At 25.7% G+C, this 16,003-nt stretch overlaps 1 protein-coding gene across 1 annotated transcript in view; it reads left to right on the forward strand.

Annotated features, from left to right (window-relative positions):
* LOC112604418 overlaps positions 1-16,003 on the forward strand; it is a 70,549-nt gene that overhangs the window by 20,671 nt on the left and 33,875 nt on the right. Inside the window, exons 2-3 of the mRNA XM_025353458.1 lie at positions 10,637-10,861; positions 12,588-12,730. Of these exons, the coding sequence (XP_025209243.1) occupies positions 10,637-10,861; positions 12,588-12,730 (368 nt within the window). The remainder of the gene's footprint in view (positions 1-10,636; positions 10,862-12,587; positions 12,731-16,003) is intronic.

Here is a 16,003-nt window from a genome sequence, read left to right on the forward strand (position 1 = left end):
TCAAAATGTATTAAAAAGTCATTGGCACGTTTTAGGTAAACTAGTTGTTTCATGTCAGATATGTTCATTTGGAAATAAAATGTTTCACTGCATGCATGCTATGTTACTTTAATATGAGTGAATAAATCAGATACACATGCAGTATATCTCTTATAACCACCAAATTTTAGTTATTTATTATTTTTGTTTCGAAAAAATATTGTTTCTGTAACTCTTGCAACTAGAGTGTTCAGTGATAAAACCAAAATACATGTGGTAGTGTGGAAAAATTTACTACGACACGTGACCTGTCGGACGACAACCCGATTTATAAACATGTGATGTGTCCTCCTTTATACTAAATTTTCGATTGTTCTTTTAGCCATGAACCAAATTTGTCAACTTGAAAAACGATACAGTCTTTTATACTCCCCTTACTGTTTTTTTTGCCTAGATTAACATGAAAATGGCGTTTCTATAGTTTGAAAAGTAGAGTCTTGTTCAGTAAATATATATTTGACCTCCAATGCATATATTTTTTATTAGGATGTTTATTGTTTATTTCTATACTATACACTTAAATTACCTAAAATATATTCTAATGTCCATTATGTTCTATATACATTTTTTTTTTTTTTGGATACTTAATAAAAAAGCAGTATGAAAGTTTTACGCATTAAATCTGCGTAAATTAGAAAAAATTACTTATTTAATTTATTAATCTATTTTGAAAAAAAAACCAATAAAAATAACAAATAATGTAAATATTTTCTGATAAACTATTATAATATTCCAAATCGTTTTTTGAAAATTATAATTTACTATTGATTTAAAGTGTAATTGCTAATGCGATATAGTGGAAAAGTCTATATTTTTATTTTTATTTTTTTCTCTATTTAGATTTATATAATATTTAGAATAATAAAAATTTTTTTCAATTAAATACTATTGTCTAATATTTTATGGTAATTATATATTGTATACTATTTTATAAGCAGTTGACCCCAAAATTTAAGATTTGCTTGAAAGTAAACATTTCATTAAAAAAAAAAAAAACTGATATAGTTTGAGCGAATACTGCAGCAATGACACAATGAACAAATTTTTCATCTTTTTTTTTTCACCACAGTAGGTAGGTACTTCGTCAGATTTCACAGATAAATCCACTCGTGTTTCTGAATTTTTCAAAAGACTAAGAGATTTTTTTTCTCTAATGAAAATCCAAGAGCTCTACTGCGTTTCATTATCTGGATACAAAAGGAAAGAGCGACCATGCCACTTGACCGCGTAGTCCGCGATACTGCATTTTAAGACGTTTTACCTGATTGGCGGCCATACAAATATTATTACATTTTCTGTATTTCTATAACAAACATAATATAACCATTGTGATTATTGTTGTCGAGTTAGTGCTTTAAATAGTATATATTATTTAAAATATATATAAACTATAACCTCTTCAGTTGACAATTATTACATATTAATATAAATCCTCTGGTAGATATACCTATTTACATTTTTTAAATACTTTTTAATATTAAGTAAATGGTCATTTATCTTTAAAATAGTTTAAAAAACATACCAATTTTAAAGTGGATATTAAATCATTTATTTTTGTACTAAATTAGTCATGGAATCATCAATACTAATTTTCAATTTTTTTTATAATATTTGCATTTAACTATAAATAATTATATAATAGTTAACACAATTATTTATTTCAGGTTATTTTTTGTTCACTGAATACAATATATTAAAATTATTATAATTATGTATTTCTATTATGCGGTTATGTAAGTTATATGCTATGAATTCAGGACTTATTTTTTTTTTTTTTTAACTTTTAACAAGAAATAAAAGTAGGTACCGCTTTGCTGTTTATTGGGTCTAATTGGGTCACTATTATTGTTATTTTAAATTTTATTCAATGTTACATCATTGAATACAAAAAGCAATTTTGAATGGAAATGGTCTATCAGCCTATATTATCAAGTGATATGTATTTTTGATATAGTTATTAGAGTAATTTATTTTACTTTTAGTACTATTATAGTAGCTAGGTATATTTTTTTATGAAAAGATTGTATTTATTATATAATAATAAATATTTATATTATAGTATAAAATATAACTATTGACTACTCTAAAGTAGAAACTAGATCCAAATTAATATCCAAAATAGCTCCCATTTTTGAAAATTGAAAAATTTTATTGACAACTTATTGGATACTCATCTATAACAACAACAACAAAACACCACTGTAAAATTAATACATTCATCGCTTCGTTCAGAATCTAAAAGCAATTAAATAGGTAATTTAAATCAAAAAAGATAATTTTTTAAAATATTTTGAAATAATTTTTGGATATTTAATTTTAGTATGAAAATTAATATTGTCCTTAAAATTGTAACCTATGGTATTTTATCATATAACTCAAAATAAAATCATTTAAGTATTTTTCAAATTTTAAAAATATATTTTTGTTATTAATTAAACAATTATATTCGGTTTAATGAAAAATAGTTTTAAAATATCCATCATTGTTAAAGTAAAATTATGAAAAATGTCGCGATAAATGAAATAGTATCGGTTTGAAATTTTTTCGGAGACTTTCAGGTTTTATTCGTGTTTATTGTTTTTTATAACACAGACATTTTTTTTTTATAATTATTAAGAATAGGGCAAGCAACGACGTATCTAAACTGAACATGGTACAGCTTTGTTATTTGGCGCGGGTGTTATTACAACTTTTAATGGGGTTCTTGTTCCGACCTTGTTTCTCTGTCTTTTTCTCTTTATAATACATATACATAGACTGAAATTTAAGTTAATATCTGAGACGAGCGGTGGATAAACCCCGGTCCGAACTTCGGGCTCCTAAAAACTTTTTTGCTGATGACTGTGTGTTGGAAGTCGCCGCCGACGCCGTTTATTGCCGCCAGACTGAAAATATCCACTTAATTTCAACGGGGTCCCTTCCTTACTCTTCTCCGTCCTTCTCCAAGTAAGGGTTTTATTTTTCCGGAAACAGTACGGATTTATGTTTATTTTTGTTGTTGTTTGTTAATAGGTACAATATGCTGCGCTTGGTTTAGTTTAGAGCTTTTAGACATTTTTTTTTTTTTTTGTTCTCAATTCTCCCACGGATATAAAAGAAATAAAATAACATTAGTCATTGCGTTAACATTATTAAATGTTGAAATACTATATTTTTACTTAATAGTCGAAGTAAAATACTAAGCCACAGCCATTTATATTATATACGGCTTTGATAGGTGACTATTTATCATTCACAAATTATAGCGCGTATCTTGATTGATTGAAAAAAGTATTTTTCTGACGTTTTTACTGTAAATTTTAAATTATGTTGAGGTAAGTATGCTTATCTTATTAAAAATACTGTTTTCTCTCTTAATTAATAATTTTTATTCTTTATTGTTACTATTTTTGATAATATATCAGTTTCATCAGATATCCACAAAACTTATTGTTATCTATATATCTTTATATTTTTATGCATGCTACATAACAAATTAATTTTCTACGTAATCATCTCAAGCTAATTTTTTTTTTTTGTTAAGGTACATTTTCACATATAATGTTCAATATGAACTATCATTACTTGTCATCTCCATAGTATTTTTAATAATAAGTATTTTATAGCAAGGTATGCCTTCATAAATAACTGACTGTAAGTTTTAATAATATACTTTTTTGGAACTTTAAAGTAAAATATAAAATTTCAACACAAACCATCATGCTAAGTTAAATTGACATATTGCAAACAGCGTTGTTCTTTTTTTTTTTTTTAGAGTTGATATTTTTCAGAACGATTTTTTAAAATATTTAGTACAATCGTTTCTTTTGTGCTTTATATGTTTTAGTTTATACGTGTTTATGTAGTTGTAATAATTGTTTGTATCTATTACCAGCTACTACCAACTCTGTTGATGTAAATCTTTCTAATGATATTTTACGTTCTGCAATATCACAATATACCATGAAAGTATGAAATAAAATTGCATAGTCATTTTTGTTTGTTATTATACAAATAATGCTAATTTAATAATTTTTCATTTTATAATTCATATACTTCTTTTTTTTAGAAATTGATAACACTTTTAATTCAATTGTTAATTATTAAATACTGTATAGAACATAATATTGATAGTTGTATACTTATAGTTAGTGACTTCAGAAAAAATAACACAAATAATATAATGCTTACGTAGTACGATTAACATAATATACAACAATAGTTATTTCATTAGTATAATATTTTATATAGGTAACTTAAGTTCAATTTTTTATATACAAAACTGAAATTTTCTATTTATTTTTCATTGCAACAACGTACATTTTTACGGAATGATGTCGAATGGAAATATTTTACTAAAAACATTTTTTAATATTAATTTAAAAAGTATATATTTAGTATTACTTTCGTTTTCGTCGTGGTATTTATTTAGTTTTTACTCAAATTTGAAATTCTAATTTTGTGCATTTATTACAATCACAAAAAAATCATCAGGAAGTACTTATTTAAATAATTTTCTTACTATTTTTCTCGATGTAATTTATTATTTTAAATAAAAATAGTATTGAACTATTGAACAATTTGAACATAATCTCTATTTTAATAATAGTTTCAAAATAATATATGGCTATTGTTCTGTTTGACGTATTAATACAATTTTGTTTTGTAATTAATTTTTCCCGCTGCAATATGATTGCGCCCGTTTTACCTTTTTACATGAAAAAAACTTAACACAATTGCGTCCCATTAAATATAAGAGTTGGTCCTTTTAACAACTTTTCTTCCAAATTTTACAGGTTCAGGATTTTCTACAAAAGTAAATTTTTTGATTTGTTGAAAATTGTTTTATAGTATGGCATTAGTACACTTAATACGCTATCTAATAATCTCACTAATATATTTTAATATTCATATATAATAAGCTACATACGTTTATTATATACGTAGTCTATATTAAACACTCGGTTTTTATATCATAGATTATAGGATATTGATTTTTTAAATTGTTTATCTTTATTTTATACATAATAAGAAAACACAAATGTTTGTTTTGCCATGTGTTAGTATTTTTAATTAATGTATTACAAAATTAATATCTTTATTTTATAGAGCTCAACCATGTCGGTTTTTATTCAGGTTAAAAGGTAAAATAGGCCAATTATTTTTAGTTATGTTTCTTTTATTCTAAATATTTTATCATTGTATAAAATGTGTTTTAATTAAAAATGTTAGGCTTTTCAGAATTGAGCTGGGTTAGGAATGAATTGGTATTTATTTTTGTGTGACGCGTTTTGGAGTATACAAATGCTTCAATTTTAAACACTGAGGGTGGTATATGTTAACAAATTTAATCTAATTAGTACTTAGCAGTGACTTAATATAAAATATGTCCATTATATTTTACTTAATAGTTGTGAAATACTATCAAAAAAAAAAAAAAAAAGGCAAGACAGTAATATTTGTAAAATATCAATTTTATTGGTTATCGTTTCATTAAATTTTTTATTTAAATCTTTTATACTAAATGCGTTTGAATTTATTTCATGATTTTTCTTTAAATAATTTTTTCTTCAAAAATATGAATCGGAGGAAATTGAAACTTTTACTGTTGTGTATATTATTACTTTCTACATACAATTAAAAAATTATTTAGACTAATTATAAGCTATTTATACCACAAATAGAATTATTTCATTCAACGTACGTCGATATTGACTTATAAATTATATCGATAAATATGATATTTTTTTCCCAAAATAAATTTAACTTATCTAATAAAAAAAAAATTTAATAATATAACACGCTATCCTTGAAAATTAACGTTCCATCTGTTCTTCGCCGCTTGAAATCGTTTGTACATTTACAATGATTTATTTTATTGTATTCAAATTTAATACAACCATTTAATGAATTATTAAATGAATTAATAAGCATTTAGTTATAATTTTATGTATGAAATGTATTTCATTATGATGCTTTTCTATTAAATATTTGTCATTTCTTTATTAAGGACAACTAATATCAATTTTTTTATTAAACGTAATATTTACTCGTAATAATTAAACTATCTATATTCTATAACACAAATTTCGTTTTATAGATTAATCTCTAATTATAATATATCGGTAGATGAAATATGATACTGTGAGTTGTTTGAAACCAAAGATGTTTTTCGTGGCTGTAGATATAAGCGTTAAAGGTACAAAAGTTACATTTCATTTACGCCAAAATGTGCAGGACATAAGCACCTAAGGTATTGTTTGATGTTTCGATTTCATAGAAAAAATTATCAATAATATATATACAATTAAACATAATTTTAATTAATTGGTTAATTTTTTAATCCAATTTATTTTACATATTTCTTACGATTTATTTCACTATCACGGTATTTTTTCATAATTGTACAATTATTTGTCTTGGTATACCTCAATGACACATTACCGCTGGCCATTTCTCCTAAAAATCTATATTCTTGGTCTTTATATAAAACCCACGTAACACCTTTATTAGTAATAGTTTTTTGTAAAATTTATTTTAACGAATGGCGCTTACACAAATATTTACGAAATAGGTAGTAACAATTAGTTGTATAACACAAAACTACTCATACACTGTCTATGTGACAATCTATCGTGATCAGATTATAAATTTGTCAATTAAGATTTAGCGTTTGGAGTTTTTTTAACGATATACTTAGTTCTAAATTTTAATAGCCTACCTAAGCTACCTAGGATTTTGGCGCATTTGTACGATACGATTTTGGCGCTTTCATACAATACGACTTTTTTTGTTTTTATCTCATTTTGGTATTTATGTCTTCTACTGGTTTTTATAATTTAAAATTATTTATATTTGTCAAACAGTGTTTATTTATTGTTATTATCGAATTAATTTGACATCTTCATTATTGTTCGAATTTCGGTGAAATTGGTCATGATGGTCTTCAATTAATTTTTAATATCAACAAAAAATAGATAATACGTTTATAATATATTTTGAATACAAAGAACTTCAAGATCAATACAAATTAAAAGTCAAGTGATATGTAACATACCATGAAATTTTAAAAAGAAGAACAACTTATGAGAGGGAAAAGAATTTTATTGTGTATAAAGAAATTTGGAGATTTAGGTAAATGTTTCTAAATACACATTTTATCAACTGCGGGTATGGTGTATTAAATTCTGTTCGATTTTTTTTTTTTTGGTTATTTTGAGCTTATAATGTTAGTTGAGTTAAAAAAAATAGTTTAATGAACTCTAATAATTGATTTTGTCGTATATTTTATGTAGTTACGTAATGTGTTGATGCGCATCTAAATCATATCTTTAAATAATGTAACTATAAAAGTAATATTGTTTTGCTATTTTGATCATATTTCGATATTAACAATAATTCATATTTTTAACGTTAAATTCTTTTTCTATAAATCTTTTAATTGCGCGCGCGTGTGTGTTTTAATATTCACGAATGGTTTTAAAAAACTAAAAGCTAAATGGCAATAGAATCGTATTAAAATAGACTGTTGCAACATTTAAAATTGCCTATACAAAATGTTGACTTTCAAGAAGGAAATTCTATCTAAAGCTGTTAGTATAAGGTGTTGTTTTTTGTTTTTTGTACACCACAAATAAAAATAAAACAAGTTCAACTATAAGAGTTGTTAGCTCTGGCAACGATTGTTGTAGAGTTAGTGGGTGGGTGGTTACGGGTCGCGAAGGTATTAGAAAACATAACCTTGAGGGTTCACAATTTTTACCGGGGATAATCATTCGAGCTTTGAACTTTCTCTCTCATACCCACCCCTCTCACCCGTCTGTCCCATAGGTTTTGGCGTATGAAAAATTGACGTCTTGGCAGAACATTATAAACGAAAATTTTTCACGTAGACGTCGGGTCGAAAGTCATTTTTTCCATTTTCGCGACGGCGGCAGCCTCAACGGCGTATATCTTACGTATTCCTCGCCCACCTTACCCTCGGTCGTTTTTGTTGCTGACGAATAATAATAATAATAATCGTAACCCTCTTGCTTCAGCTCGTACCGCACTACCTACGTGTGTTTTCTTCCCAACGATAATAACCGGATATATCTACCTACCCTCGAAATGACCTTTACCGGTTACGAGTAGATAGCACGTGCTATATTCTGTGCGGGGATTACTCGTTGACGTTAAGTCTAAAGTATTGATGAACTGATAGATGTGGACGCAGTATCGTCATGGCTTACCTTTAAACTTTGCGCTGCGATTCTTGCAAAGTTTACATAACCACAAGAGTTAATCAAACATAAACAAATGGGTTTCTGCTTTTCTACTGCATATACAATATACATATATTACGACGGTGGTACTTATCCTCTTTTTAAGACATCGCTGTAGTCGTGGAATCGTAACGAATTTGTGTAAACATATATAATATTATTGCATTGCTGTACCTATGAGTAAAGATTATATACGTTTAAAATTGTTTGAAAAAACACCGAATTCCATTTTATAAACGTTCATAACATGCACGTTTTTATTTGTGTTATATATGTTATTAATATGCAGTAATATTTTTGATTTTTGAAACGAACGATACTCATTTTATCTTACTTTTTATACATTTTTATAAATTTAAAAACTCAAAGTTCTACATTTTTACAAATAAAAAAAATATTTCAAATACTTATTTTTGAAATCTCAATATGTTATTTAAAAATGATTTACACGTGTTTTATGGTCGTGTAAAGTATGGCATTAGAACGTCAAGGAATAACCAGCTGTAAATTTGAACTGCACTTCTCTACATGCACGGAGTTATTGAATGTATGATACTTATAAGTGTAAACTGTCGTAGGTTCAATATTTGATTTTTATGAATGGCGATTTAGGATCGGGAATTGAAAATACATTGAAATTACTTTAGAAAAAAATAATATGTATAAAATTAATTTTTATTTTAGGTTTTTTGAATAAATGTTATGTTATTAATAATAATAATTATAGTTATATACTTAAAATTAATTATATAAATACAAAAACAGTGTTTTACAATAAAATAATTACTTCTTCGTTTATATTATATGCTTATATGTACAATGTACATATTAAATATGGATACACATGTATGTACTTATTGTATTTATATGATATTTTATGTAAAATGATACTCATAGAATTGCTATTCACAATATTATTCATTATTTTATTTTTTATCGTTTACTTAGAAAAAGTAAATACTTAGTATATAAATATAATTTTAATTTGTATATCCGTATGATATTTACCTTACATATTTTGTATTCAGAATTTCTACATTTTTATTATTTTAAGATTTTTTTTTTTTTTGCTTAAATATGTTGACTCATACTTTTAAATGTGAACCCTGTGAATCCTTTATATTATATTTATGTTTATCAAAGTAGAAAATAATGTTAAATAAATGTTTTAAACTTAGCAAAAATTTCTTGGTTAAGAATTTTGATAATATGACCTATAAATTATGCAAATTTATGACAATTATTATATTTTTATTATATTTATTATTAAAAAAAAAAATAATAATAATACAATAAAAACTTTTAATTTAATTACGTAAAAAATATTTTCTTACCACAATTTTATTTAATAAAATCTTTCATAAATAATTTAAAAATTTGATATATAAACAAGTGTGTGTATTTTATACGCTAGTTAAAACGTAGTTTCCTTTTTTTTGTTTTATTTTTCCTTAAGCCAAACGAACAATGTTAGATGATTAAAAAAAATTATAACTCTGCTCCTCAATATATATAATTTATGTGAAGATTATTAAATTAATTAAAATTATATCAAGATTAATATTGATGACGATGCCATCGGTTCAACTAATTTTCAATTAGTTCTAGGTAGATATTTTTGATATTTATTCTCGACGTATGATACATTTATATGTTAGGAGAATTGGATTCACTTTGTAACTAAACTTCCTTATTGAGAGACAAAGTGACACATAATATTTTTTTTTTTTTTTTGTCGATTTATTTCATACCTTACGTGTATAAATTACCCAATAATAATTTATAAGAACATATTATATTCTAGAATTATTCTAACGTGTATTATACAGGTTTATTTTTTCTTATTTGGATGAAACGCATAGTCGTAAATCAACTATGAAAACTCGTAAATCATACAAAAAAAACGATGAATTTAATAAAGCCAGACTGACTAATAAATCGCTTTCGTTATACTATTGTTTTATCATCTGCACTTCATCCTTGGTGAGTCTTGCAGGAAATCGCGATTTTTAACAGGGTTTGACAGTTATTAGAGCCCTCTTCGAGCAGATGATGCTGAAAAATAAATAATACCCAGAAAATGAGTTTTGGGCCCTATTCAGACTTCACTGCAATAGAATTGGAAATCTCTGTTTGGTTCATTTAATACCAATATGTAGCGTGTGTGCCGAGTGTAAGAGGAGGGCAAATTTATCTACGCCTCCCCATTTATGTACGACCCTCTTCCATGTGTACATAAGAGAACATTTAACATTCACCCCCAGTCGCCCATCACAATTGTCGTTTTAATGAGTTTTTCATTTCATTTCATTAAATATACGTATATTTTTTTAATATTATTATTATGATTACAGAACGGCGAACGAGGCTATTTGGAAGGCTTAGCGTCCCGGTACGCGGATCTGTACAACACCCATTATCGGGATATTTTGGAGTATCTGGACGAACTTAGGGCCACCGAGTGGGCTGAATTATCTCCCCGAATCACGTTGTTAGCACCCTCTTCGCCCTCCAGGTCACCGTGCAACATGGCCGGAAATCCGTACTCTCATCACCTGTACGCGCCAGGAAAATACTCTGTGAGTATTCAAAATCACGATTTTCATTTTGTATCATATACATATTAAATGATTTACACACTTGAATTTAAATTGTGTTTCTTTATTATTACATATTGCTTGTTTTATTCTAAGCATATTATTAAACCCTAAGTAATATTTTGTGGATGATACATATTATAAGTGTGTTTCATTTTTATGTTATACCCTTATTTTAAATTTTAAAAGTCATTTTTATCACAGTAAATAGCTTATAATTTATTATGTATGTATATTTTTTAGCAGAAGTGATAGGATTATTATTCCTGGATATTGGTTAGGTTTATTAATTTCATTATTTTTTTTTTTTTGTATTTATCGCACTACATAATATTGTACTCATATCACATTTCATTTGCTAAATTAAAAAAAAAAATCCGTCAAATTGATTAGTGTAGTTTTATTGTTTATTTTATTAGTTCAATATGATGTCAGTGTATTCTTTATTTTTTATGTTTAACCACGTGTAAAATAATTGTAAAACACATTCATGCAAAACATTTTTTGGTGATGTTTGAGTAGTTCGAGAGTAAAATTAGTTATCTATTATATAATTTATAGAAAATAATATTTGTAAGGGTTTGATATATTGGTTTTGTGTTTTACCCTATTGAGTTTAAGAAAAACACATTTTTGATTATAAAAAAAATGTTCAATTTTTTTTTTTTTAAGATAATATTTAAACAAAATTATTTGTAAAACCTTTTAAAATATTTTCTATAGTAATTTCTGTAAAGAGTAATTTTACTATAAGATAACTTAAAAGCTATAAAAAGAAAGATTTTACATTACTTTTTTTGGTATATATGGCTCGTTGAAAGAGAAAGCGATTGAGAGAGAGAAAACAAATTGTGCTCTAATATCCTTTTATATTTAATGAGAATTGTCGAAAACTCCACAGTGAATAAAAAGTATGAATATAAAAAGTTTTGAATTAAAAAATTAATTATATGTTTGCATTCTTATTTAACCGGTATTTTGCGATTTAATCGGACTGTTATTACTTCAATTTCATTATTTTATAAATAATTATTATTAGTATAGGTTGGAGTCATTAGAGACCATACAATAGATTACATCATAAATTCTACATATTTTTTGCATTTTATTGTATGATGATATCATATTATTTTGTCTAAAAATGACTAATAAGTGATATTAACTCAAATGTATTCACTGTTTCTATGCATATTATTGAACATAAAATATTATATATTATATATACGACATATACGTGCGCTGCAGTTCTATGATATTGAAAACATTCAATCAAATCATCGATTTTCACCAAAGTCAATTTACGAATAAAAGGAAAATTATCTTAGTGCGTATCTATATTTATGTACGTAAATATATCAGTAACTAGCGACTATTTCAATCAGTCGTGCTAGTCTCTTTAGAGTACAATTGTTGTTAAGTGAGTGGGACCCTTAGGGATTAGAGAGACGTTCAAAGGAGTTGAGAAAACGGCGGCGCACGTAAAACGTGTAGGACGAGTAACAGGAGGAGTAGGAAAGAGGCGGGTGGCTCCGTCCATTCTATTCAGCGTTGATTTGGAAACTTTTGTGTGTTCCGGTGCTAAGACGCACGTACGTGTTACAAAAATGTATACACCGGAATTATCGTTCCTATATTTATTTTTTTTCTTTACTATATTTTAATCTTATTTTATTATTATTATTATTATTTTTTTTTTTTTATGCCTTAGCCATCTAGTTGTCTGAGTGATCGCGAAGAGGACGAAATTTACGGTCTAACAACGGCTGAAAGAAGGTTTCCACCACCTACTGCGGCAGTCCGACCACCCGTACACCTTAATACCGCTATCAGACAGCATACCGTACAACAACCGTAAGTTCAAATACTAACTCTTATAATTTAAATGCGCGCTTAACATATTATCTATGTGAACTAATATTATTTTTTTTATCATAACATTAGATATATTTAAACGTTTTGTTATACTATTCGTTGTATACGTATTTGAATGTCATAAGTTCACGACATGTCAACGGTTAAATAGTTCTTAAATTACACTCAAATTCATTATATTCGTAAACCATTCCAATTTATAGGGTTGCAAATTATAGCGATATGATTAGTATTCCCTTTATAAACTTCTTTTGTTTTGTTTCAAGTTAACTAAAATATCTTATGTAATACGAACAACTATATTAACGTTTATTTTTTAAAACAATATAGTTATTGTATTTTATTAATATGAAGCACTACGATTATATTTAAAATTATTTTATGCAAGCCCGGTGTAAATTAATTTATCATATTTTGTTTAAAAAAAAATATAAACTTTTAAATATCTATATTTTTTTTTTTAATTACACACATTTTAATAATGAGATACTTTTATTAAAATTTAAACCTAATTATACAATATTATCTTATTGCATTATATTATATTTTTAATATATTTAAATGAGCAGTTAGGTAGATACCTAACTTATTTTTAAAGAATTTATTATATATTCATATAGTTATTTCTTATTCATGAAACAAAGTTGCCAATAATAAAATATTATTCATTCAAATTCAAGCAGCAAGGAATACGATTATAAAAGTTATACGATATTATATAATTACATACTTAAATTTTAATTAATATCTCATAATATCTTATACTTACAGATTTATATTTTATGTTTAAATATTTAATAAAAATTAAAAAGCTTACAAATAAAATTGAAATTATAATTCTGTGTTGATGAACATAAATGTAAAAATCGCATGAATCTTATTTTTTATTTATATTTTTTGGTTTTAATTTTTTTTTTTTTTTTTTTTTAGTGTTTTATTCTAGTTATATATGCATATCCTATTCTAGCATTGTGCAATAAATTATTATTTTTAATAAATTATAAAAGTAAAAACTTGTATTTGTATAAAGAATTCTGGGATATGTTAAAAGTATAAAATTGAAATAGAGTTCTTATTACTATTTTTTGAGTTTCGAGTAAATATTTGATTAGGTCTTAAATATAAGAGGAACATTCCTAAATTTCATACATATTACATATAGAAGTTTATGCCAAAATGTATTTTAATATTTAAACTACACTAAATAATTAATAGGTTGCGTGTATATATTTCTATGCGCATAGCATTAAAATAAATTATCAACATTTGTTTTTAGTGTACCGAGATACATTTTCAAACACAACATATTTTAAAATTAAAAATTTTGTGATCATTTATTTATCATAGAATTTTATTTTTTGAGTTATATTTATTTGTTGATACTTTATTTTGATATTTGTTTTCAGAATATATGATGTATTTTATATTTTTTTGTTACAAATCCAATAAATTTCATCGATTTAAGAGTTAATCATGGTACGATTTATATAGAAAACACTCATGTTTGTAAACTAGGTATTAAAGATTTTCTTTTACGAGTTAATGTTTTTTTCTTATGTTTAAGTGCAGTGTTACCTCAAACTTTTGAATATGGTTTACGCATTAATTTATTTATTTTGGAACCTTGGAATATTGGACCATTTAAATTAGAACTCCAAACGTGTTTTGTTTCCAGAGTCCCATTACGCACTAACTTGTGTTTTGATAAAAAAAAAAAAACCTTATTATAGAAACACATTATTGCATAATCATTATTGAGTTAACCGTTTAACAAAAATAAATTTATTATCCTTTATTTTTCGAATAAAATTTTACTCAAGTATAAAATATCTGACATTTAAATACATATTTCATGATGGTTTTATAATATAAATATATCTTTTGAAGCCAGACTAAATTTTAGTTAAATATACTTAAATTTAACACTCATCAATGTAATACTAGTTACTGAAATTACTTATATTTTCAATTTACAATATAAAAACACATATTTTAATAGATCGATATTAATTAAATGCGACAATTCATAAAATAATAACATTTTTAAGGTAGTTCAATTTTTATGAAATTATCTACTAAGAGTTTTCACAAGAAGACATCAGTTTCACATGCTTTTATAAAAAAAAAACACTTTGATCTGTCACACAGGTAACAATGTCACACAGGTAACAATAATTGTTTATTTTATTTTTTTAACGAACAAAAGTTGATATTTCTTATCTGCAGTAGAAACGATATTTTATAAAGTATTGAACTTTCGGGTTATTATTTATACATACTTATTTTATTGCCCTTTTATATAAGCATTATTACACATCTGTTTTCGACTTTTTCATTTATATTTCAATTTGGTATGAGTAAAGCCATGAATAATGCATAATTTTATTATTGAAATGGTAAAACTATAGAAAATAGCGTGTATTCTTTTGTAAAACGCTCAGTATAATATTCATTTGAATTTTATAATGTATATTCTAAAATATTGACTAGAAAAAACAAACAATTAAAATGGATGGCCAAAAAAAAATAAATATATCAGAATTTTTGATGTTGTTCAGAAAAGTCAATTTGTTTTTTTGTTTTTTTAAAAAGATAAAAATCTCTTCTTTGAAATTTAGGCGTTTCTAAATATGAGTGTTCCATTCGTGATTTTATTTTACTCTTGAAAAATTCTAACTATTAAATTTAAAACAGGATTTCAAAAATATAAACACTATGTGTAACCATACACACGTGTAAACGACCTGAATACATATCTATATATCTCGTGAATATAATGTATACATATTACATTATATGTCTATCATGTTTTATTTCAACGCAAATGACCGTAGTTGCAAATTGCAGTGTATCACACAGATATTTGATAAAGTTTCGTACATCGATATTATGCAGCTTTTACGGGTCGCCGTCGTCTAACTGCTCCTCCTCTCAGACTGTATCCCGTTTATCCCGGCAACGAGGTGCTGTATAGACAAGACCAGTGTAATTCTATACATAACGACTTGACATAATATATGCAAAATATACATTTGTCTAGTAAATTTGTTCTACGAGGCGTAATAAACAGATTTAGAACAGTTTGAAGCAAAGTTGCGTCCGTGGTTACCAATATTATAGTGCTTTTGATACGGGATTTACATAATGAGCGGAGTTGGTGGACACGAGGAAGTTATGTTTGTATGTATTGTATGTATGTATGTGCGTGTGTGTGTGTGTGTGTGTGTGTGTGTGTGTGTGTGTGTGTGTGTG

Source organism: Melanaphis sacchari, unplaced genomic scaffold (genome assembly GCF_002803265.2).
Source record: "Melanaphis sacchari strain LSU unplaced genomic scaffold, SCAv2.0 Contig0_pilon_pilon, whole genome shotgun sequence".
NCBI classification, from domain to species: domain Eukaryota; kingdom Metazoa; phylum Arthropoda; class Insecta; order Hemiptera; family Aphididae; genus Melanaphis; species Melanaphis sacchari.